Source organism: Euprymna scolopes, chromosome 35 (assembly GCF_053919585.1).
Source record: "Euprymna scolopes isolate OS-2025 chromosome 35, ASM5391958v1, whole genome shotgun sequence".
NCBI lineage: Eukaryota > Metazoa > Mollusca > Cephalopoda > Sepiida > Sepiolidae > Euprymna > Euprymna scolopes.
The window spans coordinates 73,060,576-73,085,318 of record NC_136516.1 but is presented as its reverse complement, the minus strand read 5'-3'; the positions used below and the strand labels follow the sequence as shown (position 1 = coordinate 73,085,318).

Below are 24,743 nucleotides of genomic sequence, written 5' to 3'. Positions count from 1 at the left end.
ATAGTAGAAAAAGTTTTATATTATTCTACTTTTCATATGATAAAATTTAGGCTTTTCTCTTTCTGGAAAAAAAAAAAGTTGCTCAAGAGTAATGGATTTTAATAGATTTTAATTCGTTTTTTAAAAAAACAAAACTTGGTTTCTCTTTCACTTTTTGGCCGTGACTATGAAAGAGAAACAAAAAATATCTGTTAGTATTAAATTTGGTGCTCATTTAGAATTAAAACTATTTTCAAACACAAAAATACAAAAAAAAAATCTTCAAAATCTTTATGATGTACACAGAACAAAGATGTCATATTCCAAAAAGCAAGTAAATTAGTCAAGTGTTTTTTCAACAAAGAAAATCAAATGTTATTATGAAGCGAGATGTTACGTTTTAATCCCTGTTTAATAAATAAGGGGAGACAATTCAATTAGAACTATCAAGATCAAAATCAGCCTTGTAATGCTTATAATTATCTATTAAAATCACTAACAATCGTAAAAATATGAATTTCTATAAAAAGAAAAAACTACTTGATAGACTTCAGTAATTTTTGGAATATGACATCTCCTTTCCGTAACATGTACATACCTCAAAGATTTCTCTGCAAATTACTTTTTTTTTAATAGGTTTAACTCTAAACATGCACCCTAAATTCTTTTCCATATTCAGAAAAAGAAAAGTGTGAGAATATAAATATCTTTAGAAAACTGTGCCATAGTTTTGGTTACAGACATGCAGATGCAAAATTTCCATTATATTTGCTTCATTCATTTTAATGTTTTCAGTTATAGACAAATTTATGTAAATAGAGAATATTATTTATAAATGTTTGCAAGCTTGCTAAAAAGTAAGCCATTGTAACAAATAATAACTTTACTACAAAACAATAAAGAGAAATAGAAGACAGTTATTAATTAATGATGCTTTATTTCCCAAACTTTCCTTACTAGTAAAAAGTTAACATTAATCCTAAGTGAAAATTCATATAGAAATCATGTTAATCCCAACTCAAAATCCAAAAATTAATCACTTTAATCCTAGCTTAAAATCTACAAATAATTCACATTAATCCTAACTCAAAATCCATAAATCAATCAGGTTAGTCCTAGCTTAAAATCCACAAATCAATCACGTTAATCCTAGCCTAAAATCCACAAATCAATCACATTAATCCTAGCTTATAATCCACAAATCAATCATGTTAATCCTAACTCAAAATTCACAAAATCAATCATGTTAATCCTAACTCAAAATCCACAAAATCAATCATGTTAATCCTAACTCAACATTCACAAATCAATCATGTTAATCCTAACTCAAAATTCACAAAATCAATCATGTTAATCCTAACTCAAAATTCACAAATCAATCATGTTAATCCTAACTCAACATTCACAAATCAATCATGTTAATCCTAACTCAACATTCACAAATCAATCATGTTAATCCTAACTCAAAATTCACAAAATCAATCATGTTAATCCCAACTCAAAATTCACAAATCAATCATGTTAATCCTAACTCAAAATTCACAAATCAATCATGTTAATCCTAACTCAAAATTCACAAATCAATCATGTTAATCCTAACTCAAAATTCACAAATCAATCATGTTAATCCTAACTCAAAATTCACAAAATCAATCATGTTAATCCTAACTCAACATTCACAAATCAATCATGTTAATCCTAACTCAAAATTCACAAATCAATCATGTTAATCCTAACTCAAAATTCACAAATCAATCATGTTAATCCTAACTCAAAATTCACAAATCAATCATGTTAATCCTAACTCAAAATTCACAAATCAATCATGTTAATCCTAACTCAAAATTCACAAATCAATCATGTTAATCCTAACTCAAAATTCACAAATCAATCATGTTAATCCTAACTCAAAATTCACAAATCACTCATGTTAATCCTAACTCAAAATTCACAAATCAATCATGTTAATCCTAACTCAAAATTCACAAATCAATCATGTTAATCCTAACTCAAAATTCACAAATCAATCATGTTAATCCTAACTCAAAATTCACAAATCAATCATGTTAATCCTAACTCAAAATTCACAAATCAATCATGTTAATCCTAACTCAAAATTCACAAATCACTCATGTTAATCCTAACTCAAAATTCACAAATCAATCATGTTAATCCTAACTCAAAATTCACAAATCAATCATGTTAATCCTAACTCAAAATTCACAAATCAATCATGTTAATCCTAACTCAAAATTCACAAATCAATCATGTTAATCCTAACTCAAAATTCACAAATCAATCATGTTAATCCTAACTCAAAATTCACAAATCAATCATGTTAATCCTAACTCAAAATTCACAAATCAATCATGTTAATCCTAACTCAAAATTCACAAATCAATCATGTTAATCCTAACTCAAAATTCACAAATCAATCATGTTAATCCTAACTCAAAATTCACAAATCAATCATGTTAATCCTAACTCAAAATTCACAAATCAATCATGTTAATCCTAACTCAAAATTCACAAATCAATCATGTTAATCCTAACTCAAAATTCACAAATCAATCATGTTAATCCTAACTCAAAATTCACAAATCAATCATGTTAATCCTAACTCAAAATTCACAAATCAATCATGTTAATCCTAACTCAAAATTCACAAATCAATCATGTTAATCCTAACTCAAAATTCACAAATCAATCATGTTAATCCTAACTCAAAATTCACAAATCAATCATGTTAATCCTAACTCAAAATTCACAAATCAATCATGTTAATCCTAACTCAAAATTCACAAATCAATCATGTTAATCCTAACTCAAAATTCACAAATCAATCATGTTAATCCTAACTCAAAATTCACAAATCAATCATGTTAATCCTAACTCAAAATTCACAAATCAATCATGTTAATCCTAACTCAAAATCCACAAATCAATCATGTTAATCCTAACTCAACATTCACAAATCAATCATGTTAATCCTAACTCAAAATTCACAAAATCAATCATGTTAATCCTAACTCAAAATTCACAAATCAATCATGTTAATCCTAACTCAACTTTCACAAATCAATCATGTTAATCCTAACTCAAAATTCAAAAAATCAATCATGTTAATCCTAACTCAAAATTCACAAAATCAATCATGTTAATCCTAACTCAAAATTCACAAATCAATCATGTTAATCCTAACTCAACATTCACAAATCAATCATGTTAATCCTAACTCAAAATTCACAAATCAATCATGTTAATCCTAACTCAAAATTCACAAAATCAATCATGTTAATCCTAACTCAACATTCACAAATCAATCATGTTAATCCTAACTCAACATTCACAAATCAATCATGTTAATCCTAACTCAACATTCACAAATCAATCATGTTAATCCTAACTCAAAATTCACAAAATCAATCATGTTAATCCTAACTCAAAATTCACAAATCAATCATGTTAATCCTAACTCAAAATTCACAAATCAATCATGTTAATCCTAACTCAACATTCACAAATCAATCATGTTAATCCTAACTCAAAATTCACAAAATCAATCATGTTAATCCTAACTCAACATTCACAAATCAATCATGTTAATCCTAACTCAACATTCACAAAATCAATCATGTTAATCCTAACTCAACATTCACAAAATCAATCATGTTAATCCTAACTCAACATTCACAAAATCAATCATGTTAATCCTAACTCAAAATTCACAAATCAATCATGTTAATCCTAACTCAACATTCACAAAATCAATCATGTTAATCCTAACTCAAAATTCACAAAATCAATCATGTTAATCCTAACTCAACATTCACAAATCAATCATGTTAATCCTAACTCAACATTCACAAATCAATCATGTTAATCCTAACTCAACATTCACAAATCAATCATGTTAATCCTAACTCAAAATTCACAAAATCAATCATGTTAATCCTAACTCAAAATTCACAAAATCAATCATGTTAATCCTAACTCAAAATTCACAAATCAATCATGTTAATCCTAACTCAAAATTCACAAATCAATCATGTTAATCCTAACTCAACATTCACAAATCAATCATGTTAATCCTAACTCAAAATTCACAAATCAATCATGTTAATCCTAACTCAAAATTCACAAATCAATCATGTTAATCCTAACTCAAAATTCACAAAATCAATCATGTTAATCCTAACTCAAAATTCACAAAATCAATCATGTTAATCTTAGCTTAAAATCCACAAATCAATCACGTTAATCGTAACTCAAAATTCACAAATCAATCATGTTAATCCTAGCTTATATACACAAATAATTATATATATATATATATATTTGAAATCCAACATAAGCCGTTTTTCACATTAATCCTAACTCAAAATCCACAATTGGATAATATCAATCTTATACTAAATCTACAAATAAATAAACTTTACCTGCAAATTTTTAAATGAATGAAGTTAATCCTACCTCCAAATCCACAAAATCCAGTTTCTTTGTAATCTTTGCAAATGTCTGGTTGGTAATCCCACCTAACAGTGGCCCTTATATTAGCAGGTGCTCGAACAGGACCTTTCCTGCAAAAGAAAAGCAAAAATTAGCTTCAAACAATGTTTTACAGTCATTGTGTTATTTAATGTTAATGAAAAAATTATTAATAGTTATGAAATGTATCCAGGAATTCATCAAATCATTTCTTAACTAAAACACAACATACACTTCTGAGATGTTCATTATCTACAAATACTAGATACTGGTTGTCAGCTTATAGATAAAAAAGAATTTTTACAGGTGAATATTTTAGGTTGCACCGGCAAGGGAGATAATAAAATTTCAACAAATAATTTCTTTTTAGAAAAAGAAAAAAACAGATTTGTTGACATCTAGAAACATAGCTCAGCAGTAGAGCATTTGACTACTATTTGAATGATCCCGTGTTCAAGCCCAGGTGTATCTCACCATTTTATGATAAAAGAAGAGGTATCATTTAAAATCGCCATTTCTTTATTTTCATATTTTAAAACTAAACATTAATTAAAAGTGACTTTTCCAGAGCATTCATCATCAAGCCCAAATATCAACTGACATGATATTGTATACAAACACAGACAGAATTTGATGAAGTACATTATCATTATTATCTATTTTTCTTTTTTCTTTTGCGAATTAGTTCACCGGGCAAATTATTCCTCATAATAGATAATATTCAAGAGGGGATTCATTCCATAATAATACATACACAATCTGAATAAATTAAAATATGTTTAAGCGTATTGCAACACTGGACATCCAGCTAGTAGGGTGTTTTTTTTTTTAAGTGGCAAACTTTGAATTAAAATAAATCAAAAAAATATTTTATTATACAAATATGGGGTTTATTCCAACAATCAACTTTTGGCATTTACGACTGATGGTTGCAAAATCTGCAATTAAAGAACACAGAGTTGTCAACTAAAAGTTTGCTGCCTCTAAAAAAAACTTCTTTTTTAAAATATATATATATATATATATATATATATATATATATAAGTTTCAGTCGTCTTCTGCTATTCAATGAAAAATGTGTAAGATGTACTACATAAAAACAAAATTTCTTTTAAATAATGAATAAAAACTTACGAGTGTCAATTAACGTCTTTTGCTTTGGGAATGATTAATAATAATAATAATAATAATAATAATTTTTTCTTCTCTAAAAATCTTTTTATATTCATTGTTTGAATATAAATATCTAAAAATATTCCATGTTTGAACATTTCATAAACTAATGACGTAATTTTTATTTTCACCATTTCAATTTGTCTTATATTAATGTTCGAGCTATAATATTGAACATTCTTTTATCATGATAGGATCTAATATAAAATATATTATTCAATTCAAAACATATCTTCCAACATATAAAATGTTTAAATACAATTTTAGAATTTAGACCTAAATAGCATCACAAAAAAAAAAAGTTACAATGTTACGTAATTCTATATTTGCTTTCTTTTATTGCTGTTGGAAGTTATGTTTCAGGTAGTTTATTATTTGAAAGTTCGGCACATTTTTGAATGCAAGAGTATTTTTAAACAGATTCCTATATTATTTAGCAAATGATTAAAATATTCTCACAAGTGATCGTTTGGTGTGCACTGAGATATAAGTTTTGCTTTGAGTAAACGGACCAAGTAGAGAATAAGTACCCTGACCGATTTCACTGTGAAGAAAGAAAAAAAGGACACTGTTCCCTTAACACCAGTTTGATCTTCACCTCTGCAGTTCGCATACATTTTGGCCAAGTAAGCCTCCGGCCGGCTTTGAGTAGGATTGAAACCGCTATCTTCAGACAATTCTTACCTGGAACCGTAGAGATTCAACGTCTCTATCCACTACGCCATCAGGCAGACCACAGATCTGAGAAGATATGGTTTAATAATATAAATAAAGACTTGGTGCCCATCAGGCAGACCACAGATCTGAGAAGATATGGTTTAATAATATAAATAAAGACTTGGTGCCCATCAGGCAGACCACAGATCTGAGAAGATATGGTTTAATAATATAAATAAAGACTTGGTGCCCATCAGGCAGACCACAGATCTGAGAAGATATGGTTTAATAATATAAATAAAGACTTGGTGCCCATCAGGCAGACCACAGATCTGAGAAGATATGGTTTAATAATATAAATAAAGACATACTGTCCACAAAGCAAGACATTTTAATTATCTGTACAAAGTTGATTTTCCAGTCACCATAGTCTCATTGGATGAGTAATTAAACAGATGCTAAAGGTGATCTCAATTGATAGCGTTTGAGGATACATGGTTTAGAAATAAACAAAGATATATTGTGTTACTTGTTCAGAATAATAATAAAAATTGAAAATCAAAATATTGAATTTCAACTATGTTATCTACATGATTGCCATGTTGAAGTTTGTAATATATTACTACTTTATTAGACAAAACGATTACTTTTACAATCCAGTGATCCACCATTATTTTGAAATCCCGACTTTATGCAGTTATCTCCCCTGCTATGATAAGAACTATTGTTTATTATTTAAGTAAAACTTACAATTTCTTCAAAACCAATAATAATTTTTTACTTTATCATTTTTCGTAATTTTTGGATGTTACTAATTTCGACATGACAAATGGATAACATTGCTTTCAGTTGAAATTCAATTTTTCGATTTTCATTATTATTCCAAACAAGCAAGAGATTAGTTACTTGTACAAATTCAACTTTTGTTAATCATAAGGTCTGGTAAGGAAGCAATAAAATTAACGCCAACTTGATAGGCACAGTTTAAATTCTTGTTCGGATCTCATTTTTATTTTTTTTTTTTTTTTTTTGTAGACTTCTCAACCCATAGATAATTAATAGTTTCACTTATTTTTTTAATAATATCAGTGAAAGATGTCGAATTTATACTTTAAAAAGACATGTTAGTTTGATTAGCGTCACCATCTTTGAGAGAGGTTACTGTTCTTATTACTAGATCAGATTTATTAGACAAACATGTAGAGATGACGTAAGGGCATCAGTCCCTATCACCTCAATATGTTTATGTCAGAAAGGATATCCAGCCTATAAAATTCTTTGCAAGAAATAAGGAAGTGACTTTGAAAGAAAATCCAATAGATTAGCTTGGAAATCAATTTCTAAAAGCCATCCAGCACATGCCAGCATATAAATTGGACGTTAAACTGATGATGATGACATTTGATTTGGCTGTTTTGTTATACACATGTAAACCATTTTCAGGTGATTTAATGCCAAATCCGGTCAAGTTCTTTATACCTTCAAATATTTACCCATGGTGTTTGGTTTGGTTGTTTTGAAGAGGAAAATTGTGGTTTTTGTTTTTGATTTTGCAGTATATGGCATTTACAAATGGAAAAGAAAACAAAATCAATATTTGATGCAGGAAACTGATATCTTCAGATAGCCTGATCTGGTAACACCAGAGATGATAATGATGATGATGACTCAATAACATTACTATCAGCCTATAAAAATCTTTGCCAAAAATAAAGAAATGATTTCTAAAGAATATCAGACAGCTTAGCCTGGAACTCAATTTCTAAAAGCCGTACAACACATGTCCGCATGCAAAATGGATGTCAAACATGAGTGCTTATCAAAAACCAGCATCCTGTATTGTATTGTATGATTGAAGTTTGGAAATCTTCATGTTGGTCCTTTACTTTCTAAGAGTCATACCAGAATTAACTACTCCACCAATGTCTATAAGACAATTACACATGTAAAAAAAAAAAAAACAGAAGTTGTATACCTTACACTGCCGCTAGAAGCATTTCCCTGCGCCGTATCTTTTTTTTCATAATATTGCGTGTAGTTATTAATTCCTCGATAAACTTTATCATCTTCTTTTCCTTTCAGTTCCTTAAAAATAAAGTAAATAAAAAGAATCAGATACAAATTAGTATCAGCAAGAATACTTGGTATTGCTCAGGAAAAAATAATTTTGAATATATAGCAAAATTACATTTATATCATTTTTATTTAAATAAAGGTGTGATATACTGACCAGGTTTGCAGAATCAGAAGGTAAAAGGTTTGACTTTGACTCCTTTAAAATAAGGAGTCAGAGTTATGTGTCTAAATTTTCAAGATGAGGATTGATTATTCATATTGTTTGGATTCTTTGGACTATTGTTCTCATCTTTAGTGTTATTTGCATAACATTTCGGTCGATATAACCTCCAACCTTCTTCAGGTGGATCTTGTCGAACTTTGACCTGTGGTGTAATGAATGGAGTATTTGGAATTCAGTGGTAAAGTTACACTCTTCTGGAGATTGAAGATTCAAACCTCAGTGCAGGAGACACTCAAAATACATTTATGAATTACTTAGGACTTTTACCTGATCCCGGCTGATAGAACAAAAGCATGCTACACTCTTGGATTAAGTTATGAGTTTCATTTAAAATTCTGTGCAGATTTCAGAGTTCAACAGAAAAATTCCCCAAGTTATACAAAATACACCTGAAGAAAGTCAAAGTTTATGTCAATCAAAATATTGCGAAAAGAACACTCAAGATGAGAACAGTAATCTGAAAAATCCAATATGGAGTTAGAGTTGTTTAGTTTTTTCTGACTCCGACTCCTGATCTTAAAGTCTTCCAATATTCAGACTGTTTATTGATTCTTCAGAGATTAAAAAATCTGACTCAGCCTCTCATTATTCTTACAAGTCTAACTGACTCTTTCCAAACCTCCAACTTTCTGACTCTGTAACCTGATACAGACAGTGATATTAATTAACGGTTGACTAGTGTGTAATCTAAATTATTAAATCATATGCCCACCTGGTCTGAACAATTCAGTATTTTTCAGTTATACTATGCCAAGTTCGTATTTTTGAATAAATAAAGAAAATTGTTGTTTTTTTTTCATTTTTTTTGCAGTATATTATGTGTGCATTTACTGCACAGTCCGTGATTGTCCACTCTTTGTGCCGGTCCAAAGTAGTTATTCAATTCAGTCAATTCTGCAATAAAAAACTACTGCCAAACAAAACCCATAACTCCCGCTTAAAAACATAAACCGAGGTTTATTTTTATTTGAAGGTTAAAATGATACTCATTTTCTTAGGTTGTGCAGCAGATTTTTAAAATGAGTTTTTTGCCTGACCAAACAGAAATATGTCCAATAAATACAATCCTTTAGCTAAGAGACTCAAAGATGCATTTTGCACAGAGAGGCATACTGGCTCAACTGACCGTCAGCCCTCAGAAAAAACAACTGCCTGTGTTCTGCAAAGATAGCCGATTCTAACTGCCTTCCCTTTCCATCTCCTGCAATCTTTTCACGGGAAATCTTAGATTTTGGCCTTTGTTAGTGGTCACAATTCAACCACCCAGAAACTGACTACTTGAGATATCCACGAGAGATAATATCTAGATATTGTCCATTCAAAGGGGTTTATCTGCAGTCAATCTGGGAACATTACTTTTTCAAAGTAGGTTGATCTCAGCACGATTCTCTTTTAATTTTATTTCAAACAAAGAAACATCTCCTGGGTGATCAAATTCCAACCAGAGTTTTAATTCTCTGTGCCCCTTCTTTTCCTTTGGTCAGACATCACCTGCAACCTACCATTCAAATGCATCACTAAAACATGCAGCCCAATGCATGTTTACAATTACATTCTGTAATAAAATATTAATACTATTCTATAATTTCTTTTGTTCATTACAGTATTATTATCTATGATTTTTCTTTTACTGAGTCACTACTTATCAAGGCTAAAAAACACTAAAGGGATAGACTGATATTTGAATGATGAGGAATACTATGAGAGGATTGAATCTCAACATATCTACTTTAAACAGTCGATTCCCAAAAACAACAATTCTTCTCCATTCGGATGGACATTTTCCTAAGATTCACTTAATAAATAACATGACGAATAAAATTGCTTTTATACATACTTTATTTATGCTTAATGACTTTTCAAAAATGGCTTGAGCATCCTGTCCGATATGAGTATCAATTTCCACTGTGGCTGTGGCTCCCATATCATCTGGTCCTTCTCTTTTCTAAAAGGAAAGAAAAAAAAAATCATTATTTAAAAATAGTAATTAAAAACCGAGTTTCATGTTTGCGTCTATTCAGATTTACTTTCATACAACATTTCTCAGAGGAGGATCATTAATATTTTATATCTGAAAATAAAAAAAAAAAAAAAAAAAAATTTTTTAACTTGCATGAATGTTAAAATGACACGTATTAAAAGACCAAAGGAAATTCTATTTAAAACTTGACCTTGACAGGCAAAATCAAATACTATTTCAAACCTTTGCTTGAGAGATCAAATCAAATGATATTTAAAATTTGAGCCTGACAAACCAGAGCAAATGCTATTTCAAACTTGAATCTAACAGACAAAACAAATGTTAAATCATTTACTTTGTCTGTTAGATTCAAGTTTGAAATAGCATTTGCTCTGGTTTGTCAGGCTCAAATTTTAAATATCATTTGATTTGATCTGTCAGGCAAAGGTTTGAAAAACTGAAGCCTTATAAACAAAAATCTTATTTTGAACTGAAGCGCGATAGATGATAGGCAAAACTTCTTATAGTAAAGCAACTAAAGTTTCTCACATTATTTTTTAAAAATGACTAAAAATTTTTTTTTTTTCAAAAATAAAAATACAAAATACATACTCACTCCTGTTTTTGATGACTTATAGGAAAGGGTAATGGGAACCTCGTTATCACTTTCACTGCTGTAGACATTTTCATTTTTTCTTTTGAAAGATTTTGTCTGGAGAAAAATTAATAAATATTTTAAATGAAAATAAATTCTCAAATAAATTTGAACAAAACACATATTACTTATCAGTATCACAATGTTTTGAAATAGATAAACATTCAACTCGCCTTCTTTAGTATATATATTTATTTTTGACTTTGATATACAAAAAGAAAAGAAAATTACATACTTACACAATTTAAATATACCCATGCATAATGACCATGCCATGATTAATTGGTAGGAAACTAGAGGAAAGAATCCCTTCAGCCATGGTTTATCAGAATTTTGATATTGGTGAGATTTTTAATGCCTTAAACACTCGGTATCTCAGTGTATGATGTGTTATTTCCTGCATCAACTTAATTGCTGCTGCCTGGACACCACAAGATGTATGAAAAACCAAGGAAGCAACATGAAGTAACAGGATCGAACTACATAGAGAAAAAGCATGAGATGTTGACTTGTGTTGCCCATCCTGGAATTCAGGATATTCACAACACTTTAATACCAAAACCATATGAGGATAATTAATAAAACTATATTAGTTTTAATAATGTTTTTCTGTAAAAAATACTTAAGATTCTCTTTCATATATATATATATATATATATATATATATATTACAATCTGTGTTGCGTGTTGTTTAATCTGCCTAAACATCAAGACGAAGTCGGCCACCTCCCCAGCCAGAACCCAACAGAATGGAGCCATCCTCGAGGAATGGAGAACCGCTCAGATAAAAAAAAACACCTGATTCCAGGTATACATTCACTCTTTGAAAAAGACTTCCAAGTAACTATACACATAGTGTTAGATGGGTCGGTCACTCAAGTGACAAACTCATCATGTTTCAATTTGTTGCTGTTTACCAGGATTTTGCTCCTAGCATAGGAATGGAGCCGATCCATCATGTTATAAATTGATGCCCAAAGACTCAAGAAGAGCCCGGGATACTCACAACCTCTCCAAACCATATGATGATAATAAAACTGAATTTTTTAAATGTCGTGACAATAACCTAACCATACTCCATTCAACTATGCTCTATCAAAAGCTTAGAATTCGTGGAATTTTGGAAGCCTTACACAGTTGACGTTTCAATTTGGCCATGCACAGTGTACCAACTCAGACATCAATTCAATAACATGTACCCAAGGCATGAGGGTATATGGAAGACAAAGGAAGACCTTGTTTGAATGCGTATGAAGTAACTTGACTGCTTACAACATAACTCGTATCAACTCTTTAGATCAGATTGCATAGAAAGCATACAAGAAAAATTGCCTGGTATTGTTCACCTCATACAGCATAATCATGTTGACACACTGGTTCTCTTAGATCACTGAAATTAAGCAACGTTGAGCCTGGTCATTACTAAAATGGGTGACCAATTTGGGAATTCCAGGCGTTGTATATAGAAGGGCATCAACACCTCCCTGCAAGAGTTGCAAAAACCTAACATCGTCATCTCCCCTAATGGGGAGATACATGCGACTGGGGACCACTCGTGAATTTCTGACTCCCATGGAATTTCCTCGTTTGGAGGAAGCCAGTTAAATCTGCATAGGGTTAGTGCCATTTCCATTTTTTTTTTTTTTTCCATTGTTCACTCTGGAGTCTGGAATACTCACAGCATCTTAAATACCAAAACTAGCTGATGATGCTGAACAAGGGAAAAAAAAGTACTGTATTGAGAGAGAAGGCTCAAAAGTGCCGACAAGTTTTGTATTATTCACACACTTCATACTTACGGACTGAATGAGGGGATTTTTTCCTGAAGATTTCCGAGCAACCCGTACTGCAGCATTTAACTGATTCCCATCATCACTACTTTCTGAAATTAAAAACAAACAAAAATATTAAAAGTAAAAAAAAAAAAAAATTCAAATTTAAGTACAGAATGTTTAAAAACAGAATCGGCATAATCAATTATATAACCAAATGATGGGGATGAATCCAAGCATCGGTTTATGACTATTTACTTGTCTCCCTACAAAACAGAAAATCGTTTTTTTTTTATATATATGAAAGATATCCAGCTCTCCAAAATAAATACTGCCCAAGTCAATAAGGACTTTGACTCCGCTGATGAAGACCAGAATAGAGACTACACATGAATACTTAAAATTCTCAGTCAACCATTTTGTAATTTGTTTGCATTTATCATTAGGGAAATACTATTGCTATTTGTTACCTCAAAGATTCTTTAAAGTATATTAAAGTATATTAATCCTTGCCAGTGCTGTAGAATCAGTAATTCAAACACTTGATCCAGACTTCTGAAATTTTTTAAAGTTCAGCTCCAACTTATGAAATCATCTTCTGCTGCTAGTAATAATTAGGGCTAGGACAACAGCATATTCTTTTCATTGTTTTGACTCTCGACTGTGTATCCGTTGATATCTTATATGCTTTTATATAGAGTGATGTGGTTCTTGGTTGATTAACTGTGTCGGATATATACTCGAGAGTCAAAACAATAGTAAGAATAATCTGTTGTCAGAGCCCTAGTAATAATTTATCTACACTATTCACAAGACCTGTGTTCTAGCGTTGCCTTAGAAACTATATTTAATCAAGAAATTTCAAGTTCAAAGAATTATTTGCTACATATGATTGTCTAGCATGAACACAGACTTTCCCACTAAAAGTTAACGTAAGGCATTAGTGTTAAATATTGGCCAGGCAATGCCGAAACGTGCGCTGTTGATGATTATGATGATCATTATTAATATTTGTAAAAATAAAATGTCAGAAAGAATGTTATCATCGTGAAATAAATATATACAGATAAAACTATTTATGTTAAAATGTTTTAATAGAAAAGGATGTTTGAACATAAACAAAATATGTGACAAAAGGTAAATCATTTGAGTTATGTCTTTAATCACATGGAGTTAATGACGTAATGAGAGAGCTTGAAAGACACATATCAGTTAGTCCAGAGTTGGGAGTCAGAGAGAGCAGATAAAGTTGGAATCAGAGGGAGAAAGATGGTCATGGAGAGTAATGGCTCCGAATAGGGGAAAATGTTGATAGCAAAAGTCTATCATATGTAGACAATCAAATATATACACATCATATATACAACTCCCCCATGTTGTTATACCACTAGACGATACACAAATTCAGCCACGTATACATATATATATACCCATCAACATGTACATCGATCGATTTGGTGCTGTGCATTGCCTCCCCACATAGGGGGCATGATGAACCCGGAACATACAGGTTACCACACACACAACATTTGGACATATGAGGAAAGTTTAATTACCAGCCAGAATTTAAAGGTTAGTGTTGGATTTAATGATGAGCATTTTTTTGCTTATAAAAAATGGGAGATCATTAAAAGTCAGTTTTATCAAACTACAAAAGAAAAACAAAAAGATAAATCAATAAGAAAATTTATTTCATTTTTTTCTTTCTTTCTGATTGTTTGGTACAAAAACCGTTTTTGATGCTTGTGTATCATAATTTGATATACAAAATGCATTTTAAGTAAAAAAAAAAAAAAAAAAAAAAAAAAACACTATTACATAATTGTGTCATGTTAAAATTAGTAAAAATTCATTGAATGATGCAGTTTTATCATTTTTTTTCTATTGCGACCAATTCCATATGACAACCTGACTTATCTCCCTTGTTTTCAGTTAACTTTCGCAATTTCAAATTAGAAAAGGGTTGATTAAGGATATATGATAATAGCAATGTTTTTTGTAAGAAATAGTTGTAGCAGAATCATTTTGAGAATTTTTACTAGTTTTGTAATGAAATGTCAGTCCAAATAATGTTTTTATTTAAAATGCATTTTTTATAGCCAATTATAATGCACAAGCACCCCGGGGGGGGGGGGGGGGGGTCAGGATGTGCTGAAGTAAAGTAGGCATTGTTTTGCTTTTTTGCTTAAAAATGAAATTAGAAATCTTTATAGTATGTTAATTCTTGCCAGCGTTGTGGAATTGATAATTCAAATGCTTGATTCAGACTCCAGAAATTTTTAATGGTTCAGTTCCAACCTATGAAATTAGCTTTTACTGCCAGTAATAATTTATATTTTTACTACTAGTAAGACCTTTATCCTGGCATTGCTCAGAAAAGTATATTTAATCAAGAAATTCTGGACCCCAACATTGAACAATAATAAAAAAAAAAAAAAAAAGATAAAGAGCATGTCTAAAAGAAAGATGAAGAAAAAAGTCTGACAGAGATGAAAGTGATTATATAATGTAGAGCATTATGATAAAGAATTTGACTTCATTGAAAGCAATAGGCATTTAGACTTTTTTTTGCTTTAAAAAAAAGTTAGAGAACAATATCACAAAAAGTAAAAAAAAAAACACAAAAAAGACAAAATAAGAAACATGTCTACAAGAAGCTAAATAAAGAAAAAAAATGTGACAGAGAGAGGAGTTATTTATTAAAAGGAAAAAAAAAAGATATGATTATGAAGTGAAGTACACTTTGTTATGATCAAACAAATGTCATGATGAAACAAAAAAAAATAAAAATAAATAAACGAAAACCTTACTCAAACAGACATCTAACTAATATGCCTGCAATCAACACATAATAATAAAAATAATAAATAAATGAAGTAAAAAATCAAATTTTATTTTTAAAATTTTTAGAGATTTTCATTATTTAGGCAGTTAACTATTCAAAAACAGAATCCAAAACATAATCTAAGTTCTTAATAGGTAATATGAATTAGTTTAATATTATGGGTTAAGCTGATCTACCCATTTCAAAAATAGACTTACCTAGACACAATGAACACAGTTACATCTAAACATCATGGTAGTGATTCATGGCAATTATGGCCCCAGAATCATGATGTGCACTTCTTTTGGTAATATGTTTTCATTAATTATACCACTGTGCTTATCTTGATTATTACATGCCTGAAAAGCCACAAGACTTAATTTCTCCAAAGTGATCTGGTAAAATTTTTTGTTGCTACATAAATCATACAAGGTTAAAAATGTGAAATAAATATAAATAAAAAGAAATTAATATGGAAGAGTATAAGAATGGCTATAGCAATGCACGGAACTGGGTATCAAAATGATATGGCGTATGGACAAACAAAAGAGGGTCTTGTAGAGTTTGTTTTTTATATCTTCACTAGCATTTCAGCCCGGCGTTGCCCGGGTGTTTGAAGGTGTATGTTAAGCAAAAAAATAAAAAATAAAAAGCGGTCATTTTTTTTTTTTACTTTGATCCCTATTATGACCCTTTTACATTTATTGTTTGGGGCTCAAATCAAGTTATTCAGTTAGATCCATGTCCAAGGAACCTATATCTAAAATTTCAAGTGTTTAGACTCAAAATTGGCGGAGGAGTTTGGTAGAGTTCTCAAAGGTCAAATCGTTGAGCTTTGACCCCTTAACAACCAAATTTCTGGCCAAACACGGATTACAAAGATTTTCCCAAATCTCAGTACCCTGTATATCAAATTTCGAGTCTGTAAACTGAAAATTGACAGAGTTATTGCATAGGAAAATGTAGACACACAGACACGTTCACTTTTATAAATTAAACAAAAATATATAAGTATATATAAATATACATTGAAACAATTTTGTGTTTACTGTAAACTTTTTACACAAATATTATGCAAATATAAATCATGTAGAATATCTGCATGAATATAATTACACATAATAGTTGACTCCGAAAAAACTAATAGGGAATTAATTAAAATGAATGTTTAAAAGAATATGCAAATTAGCTAGATCTCTTGCTAGTGAATGCAATTCCACAACCCGTATATAAGAAAATTGTATTTTCTTTTTAAATAACTAGAAAAGAGGGTTTTTAATATGAATATCAATACACACAAAAGATAAACAAATTCATAGGAGTATAGATATATACATCTATTTTCAAATCAATCACAAATACAAAACAGCAAAATAGACTTACTGTTTGAAATAACCAGGATAGTAGAAGTATTTGATATTTCAAGAACATAATCTCTTTTTCAAAAAGAAAGGGACCAAAGGAAATGTTATTAAAAAAAATTTATATGTATAAGCATTAACACTAAAGTTCCTATGTTAGTATTACTAAACTGCTATTCATATATGCTACGAAACCAGAATGTAGAAAAAAAAATTTTCTGAATAGAAATCAGAATGCTCAGAACTTGAAGGGAGCAGTGATTATTTAGATTGAAAATGTATAGTAGCTTTCAGAGAAAAATCGTATGATGGAAAATTAAACACAAAATGTACTTTACTCAAAAACATAATCACATGAACAAGAAACACTAGTCTTTCTGGGAGTTGTGGGAGTAGATATTAATGAGAAAGTTAAATTCCTGCGATCTCTGTAAAGGTGTAGAGAGAAGCAGATTTCTCAAAAATGTAAGCAATTTTAAAAGGGAACAAAACCAACGTACATTTTTTGGTACACATCAGGAATTTATCTAAGTGGTTGGTAAAACAGACTAGCATATAAAAGTTTTGGTTTTTAAACTATAATAGCTAATGAAATAAGAGAGAATAAACTTTACTTTATTATACAGACTAGCCTGGATGCCCGGCGTTGCCCAGGTGTTTAGAAGCGTGTGTTGAGCAAAAAAAAAAAAAAAAAGTGGTAGTGTTAGAGAATGGATTGAGAGAGAGAGGGAGGTGTGTAAATTATATTGAGACACGTTGACCGGAAGTCAGGATCAGCTGATCGGATTGTGTGGGAGTCACGTGATCAGGTTAGCTGAATCATGGAGATTTGGTTTGGACGTAGAAGGCAACAGACGGCTTTAGACGACTCCTCCCCTTCACTGGGGGGGGACACTGACGTGTGTAGAAACGAGACCAAGAGTACCAGGCAAGCCAGAGATTCACTTTCCATCTTCTGCGAGACATCTGGAAAGTGAAATAAAAATTATAAAACAAATTCATCGTGTTGGAATGAATGAACCTTCGTCCAAAACAGGTACCGCCTCCCTTCCAAGACACAAGATGTTTCAATATGGACCAATATCCAAGACGCAGAAGGTATGTTGAAAAATACATGTACCATACACACACACACACACACACAATGGCATATGAACATATTATTTAATAGAAAGAACAGCTAGACGATCACACAATGTTAACCCTGATTAGATATCACACACACGATCGCCCTTATTAGAGATAACAACGCAACAGTAGTAGGCAGGCAGACTTGAACTCATACCATGAAGGAGGAAAAGAACGTAAAAAAAAACAAAAAAAACAAGGCATCTTTGCCAGTGCATCCACTGTCAAACCAGAAGTGGCATAGGTTTAAATTAAGACTAGACAATCGAAAAGGGGGGTGGGTGACTTTTGAAAATATCGGCGAAAAAAGTGACCTTCTTTAAAATTTACAGAACTTTTTAGTGTATAAGTCTAGGAGTGCTCTAAGTTTTGTCTCAGAATACGCTCGATAATTTTCCAATAATCGATAATCGAAACTGTTATTTTAATTTATCTATCATCGGTAAAGCTATTTTTCCATCTTGTCGCTTATTGATTGAACCACGGGCCATGAAAATTTTACTATGAGTAAGTTGATAGCAGGTTTTTTTTTTGGGGGGGGGGTGCATGACCTGGTCTGTAGGTTCAAACTCCACACATAAATTTCTTAATTATTTTTTCATGAACTGCAAAGAATTTTATAAGGCTTGAAAATTTTTTTGTTTTTTGCTTGCATGATGTGGTCTGTAGGTTCAAACCCCACACATAAATTTCTTAATGTTTTTTTTTTCCTTAACTGGAAAGAAGTTTCTATAAAATAATTTTATAAGAGAAACGGTAGGTTCTCTATAGTGCAATGTAAAATAACATTTATTTTGGACTAAATTACTGCATGGAGGCATGTGAAGCTTCCTCCCGAGCGATTTCACGGATTTCGATGACAATAAAAATATAGGAGTGTGAAATATTCGTTGATCATTGTTCAATCCCGGGTAATGCCAGATCTCCCTGCTAGTATATATATGTATATATAACAAATGACAAAAGTCTATATTCCAAATTTCATGATGTTGACCATTTTACAATTTATTCCTTCAATTATGTTGACACTTACAATTCTTGACAGCAACTGTTTCACAGCGCAAAATCATTCATTTAATTATTATATCAATCAATGAATCGATTTTGCCCTTAACTCATCAAAAGAAATAGCAATTATCGATCCACCAAAAGAAAATAAAATGCATTTGGCCATGATTACAAAATCCAAAAATTGAAAGAGATGTTGCAATTTTCTTTTATTTTGATCTTTTATTATGCCATTTTGAATTTATAATATATAAAAAATATAACACGGAAATTACATAATTTCCGTGTTATATTTTTTATGTTATTGCTCTGTTTACCACATTGAGCTCTCATACCCGGATTTCCTCTGGAATTATTCCATTATAACACATTATATATATATATATATATATATATATATATATATATATATATATAAGGTACACAAGATATCGCTATTAATATTATTAACCCTTTGGACCTTGACCCAATTGAGCAATAATTAGCCAAATGGGCAATTAGCAAAACTATTTAATAGCATATTATTAGAAGGCAAAAATATCAGCTGAGTCGTCTTTGTAACTATGTTGCTAGGGCCAATATATCGGCTGTGCAGGATTGGAAAGGTTAATAACTATAATATTGCTATTGCTATTCCTATTCCTATTCCTATAATATGCTGCTATGTTTTTGTTTTGTTTTTTGTTTTTCTCATTTACATGCATATGTATCTGTTATTTATGAATTAGTATTTTTAATAAACACCTAAGTTTATATGGCGGTCTATTTACGTGAGGTGTTTCTGTACATTAGAATGACTACTTAATTATATTAATATTATTAATAACTATAATATTACTATTAATACTACTATTCCTACAGTTTATGTTTTTTTATTTATATATACATATGCTTTGGGCAAAAATTTAAACAAGCTGATTTAATCGTTTGCTAAAAATGTACACACACACACACACACATATATATATGTGCATACTTACATGCAGACAGAGAAGTTCCAGCTTCATCAGTTTTAAGTCACTAACGTATGCACACGCACACATAAACGCACACACTTATCATAGTAAGTACTAGAAAAAAATTTGGGGAATTTCATCTGTCATGTTACCATTTCCTGTCTCAGACATTTCGCATATCTCTGGTAATCATCCTGCAATGGAATGAAAGAACCTATTTGTCTATAAAATGTTTTTGAGAAAGCCATCTTGTACTTGAACACATCCAATGTGCCTACGAGTAAAACTCCACTGCATAATTTACTGTTAATACTATCTTTTTGAAATAAAGATCTGTTAGGATTAAGATTTAAAAAAAAACAAAAAAAAAACAAATACCCTTCACTCTTTTGTATATTTTTACAGAAGAGTGAAGGGTATTTGTTTTTTTTTTGTTTTTTGTCATTATCAGGTAAATAAATAAAAATCATAATATACTTATTGAAAACTATAGCAATGGTTTGTTTTAAATATTAAATATTTTATTTTCTTGCTGTAAAAATAATTGTCAGCTAAATATTCTTTAAGTAAATAAATGAATGTCATTTTTTTAAATGTATTTATTTAAAAGTATATTGTTTTTTTGTTGATGAGGCAATATAATTTGATTTTGGAACAATTCATTTTAAACTGCGTAAAGTTGGAATTTTTACCTTAGCAACATCGGATTAATTACTAATCACCATCTTTGCTAATTGGAGAATCTATAATTTTAAAATGTGTGTGAAAGCCGATGATGTACATATAAACATAAAATCATCTTTGTGTGTGTGTGTGTGTATATATATATATATATATATATATATATATATATATATATATATATATATAGAGAGAGAGAGAGAGAGAGAGAGAGAAATAAAAAGGAACAAACCGTATTATATGTTCATCATCTGGAAGTCTCAAAATAAAGACGAAACATTGATGAACATACAAACATATAATACGGTTTGTTCCTTTTTATTTCTCTATTTTGTTGGAATACTATTTCCATTATTTTCATCATTATATATATATATATATATATATATATATATATTTATATATATATATATTCATGATGGGACAATTCTAATATGTTTCCTGATTCCGATACAATTCCCGATTCCAATTCTTTATAAATCTCTAAATATTTAACTATAAAAATTATTATTTAAGAAATTCGTTTCTTATCGTTGAGCACTTTCAGTTGAATTAAAGTCGGTCAATTTAACTCTTATGCATAGATCATCGTATAACGATTAGATCACTGTCTGACTGACGTAAAATGAACATTTAAAATTAAAATGTTTAAATTCAACGTTATTTCACGCGGTTAATGGTAGCCGAATGGATTAGGTCTTCGCTAATCGAGTCAGAGATGTCTCGTGTTGCGGGGTTCGAATCGTTCGACTGGTATTAATCGTGACACCTTGCACTGAAGATTCCCGAAAGGATGAAACACTAGTGTCTGTAGGTATTTAATTATTATAGTAAAAAAATAATTATATATATATATATATATACATATACACACACACAAGCAAAAGTAACTAGTGTTGACTGAGAAAAATTCAAATACATAACATTATAAAGTTTTCCCTTAATCTATAAATTAATATATATATATATATATATATATATATATGGCATAATCATGTTGATACACCAGTTCCCATTTGATCACCCAAGTCAAGCAACGCTGAGCCTGATCGGCTCTAAAATGGGTGACCATTTGGGAATTCCAAGTTCTGTGTGTTCCTGCTTACCTCGGTATTGTTTCCAGTTATCTACTCTAAACTTTTACTCTAGAAACTTGATATATAGGAGATTTGGACCTATGAAACAAATCTGCTAAAGGGTAAAAATTGAAGAAAAATGTAACTTCAGAAATTACTACCATATATTAAGTACAATATAATGATCGATAGAGAATTGGCTCTATAATAATAAATATGAAATCTGTTTAAATTAAAATATCGTATTGAAAACTTATTTTACGACCGGGTCACGCTGGGTAACCACTACTATATATTGGATACAATATAATAATCAACAAAGAATTGGTTCTATAATAAAAAATTTTTAAATCTGCATAAATTAAGATATCATATTCATGCATAAATTAAGATATCATATTCATGCATAAATTAAGATATCATATTCATGCATAAATTAAGATATCATATTCATGCATAAATTAAGATATCATATTCATGCATAAATTAAGATATCATATTCATGCATAAATTAAGATATCATATTCATGCATAAATTAAGATATCATATTCATGCATAAATTAAGATATCATATTCATGCATAAATTAAGATATCATATTCATGCATAAATTAAGATATCATATTCATGCATAAATTAAGATATCATATTCATGCATAAATTAAGATATCATATTCATGCATAAATTAAGATATCATATTCATGCATAAATTAAGATATCATATTCATGCATAAATTAAGATATCATATTCATGCATAAATTAAGATATCATATTCATGCATAAATTAAGATATCATATTCATGCATAAATTAAGATATCATATTCATGCATAAATTAAGATATCATATTCATGCATAAATTAAGATATCATATTCATGCATAAATTAAGATATCATATTCATGCATAAATTAAGATATCATATTCATGCATAAATTAAGATATCATATTCATGCATAAATTAAGATATCATATTCATGCATAAATTAAGATATCATATTCAAGCATAAATTAAGATATCATATTCAAGCATAAATTAAGATATCATACTCATGCATAAATTAAGATATCATACTCATGCATAAATTAAGATATCATATTCATGCATAAATTAAGATATCATATTCATGCATAAATTAAGATATCATATTCATGCATAAATTAAGATATCATATTCATGCATAAATTAAGATATCATATTCATGCATAAATTAAGATATCATATTCATGCATAAATTAAGATATCATACTCATGCATAAATTAAGATATCATACTCATGCATAAATTAAGATATCATACTCATGCATAAATTAAGATATCATATTCATGCATAAATGAAGATATCATATTCATGCATAAATTAAGATATCATACTCATGCATAAATTAAGATATCATACACATGCATAAATTAAGATATCATACACATGCATAAATTAAGATATCATATTCATGCATAAATTAAGATATCATATTCATGCATAAATTAAGATATCATATTCATGCATAAATTAAGATATCATATTCATGCATAAATTAAGATATCATATTCAAGCATAAATTAAGATATCATACTCATGCATAAATTAAGATATCATATTCAAGCAATGCCAGGCGGTCTGTTCGCTTATATAAAACTGACCTTTTCTGTCTGCTTGTGTGCAGAACGGTCAATGCTACACTATTCTGTCAATTTTTGTCAAAGACTTACAACTTGATATATAGGGTATTCGGACTCGTGAAACAAATTTGATTTGGGTTTCAGCTGGTAAAAATAGTGAAGGGGTAGAAATTGGAACTTGGCAGGCATAAGTCGACTCAACATATTACATCTACACATGTGCAAATGTGCATTTATACGCTTAACAACATTATTTTGTAAAGATTTATGTGTGTGGACTTAGTTCAGATGGTAACAAATAATGCTCGAGAGTTATGTTTTCATTTCGATTGTAGCTGATGACATCTAGATCATATTTTTATTTGATTTTTACTTTTGAAATCACTACAATATATTAGGCACAACATAATAATCAATAGAGAATTGTCTTTATAATAAATATAAAATTTGCAAAAATGAAGATATATTAAAGCATACTTTATGACCAGGCCGGGGGGGGGGGATAGTATATTTATATTATTAAGTATTTTTAATCGGTAAAGTGGATAATGCATTTCTTAGTGGATTTAATGGGAGTGACCGTGAAAAAAAAAAAAAATGCTGAAATAAACACTACGTCTTTCCCAACCGTGACGAGTTCTTAATACTAATTAGGAATACTAAAGTACATCAAAAGTATTTAAAATATTTGCTAGTAAAATATGTTCAGTCTTGAGGGAGTATTTTCTTTGACTATTAAAATGAAAGACTTATGCTAAAAGATTTTCATTATTTTAAATAATCTACAGTGTTATAAGGAAATAAAAGTTACGCGACAAAAAAATCGCAAATGCGGGGAAAAGGAGAAAGAAAACCGACAAATGCGGGAAAAGGAGAAAGAAAACCGACAAATGAGGGAAAAGGAGAAAGAAAACCGACAAATGAGGGAAAAGGAGAAAGAAAACCGACAAATGAGGGAAAAGGAGAAAGAAAACCGACAAATGAGGGAAAAGGAGAAAGAAAACCGACAAATGAGGGAAAAGGAGAAAGAAAACCGACAAATGAGGGAAAAGGAGAAAGAAAACCGACAAATGAGGGAAAAGGAGAAAGAAAACCGACAAATGAG

General features: G+C 29.9%; 1 protein-coding gene across 1 annotated transcript in view; it reads right to left on the bottom strand.

Annotated features, from left to right (window-relative positions):
• Nucleotides 1-24,743, bottom strand: part of LOC145259927 (E3 ubiquitin-protein ligase RNF113A-like) — a 136,377-nt gene that overhangs the window by 87,421 nt on the left and 24,213 nt on the right. The window contains exons 2-6 of the mRNA XM_080117888.1: nucleotides 13,011-13,093; nucleotides 11,173-11,268; nucleotides 10,434-10,541; nucleotides 8,273-8,382; nucleotides 4,453-4,559 (exon numbers count right to left, since the gene is read on the bottom strand). Coding sequence (XP_079974014.1) covers nucleotides 4,453-4,559; nucleotides 8,273-8,382; nucleotides 10,434-10,541; nucleotides 11,173-11,268; nucleotides 13,011-13,093 — 504 coding nt within the window. The remainder of the gene's footprint in view (nucleotides 1-4,452; nucleotides 4,560-8,272; nucleotides 8,383-10,433; nucleotides 10,542-11,172; nucleotides 11,269-13,010; nucleotides 13,094-24,743) is intronic.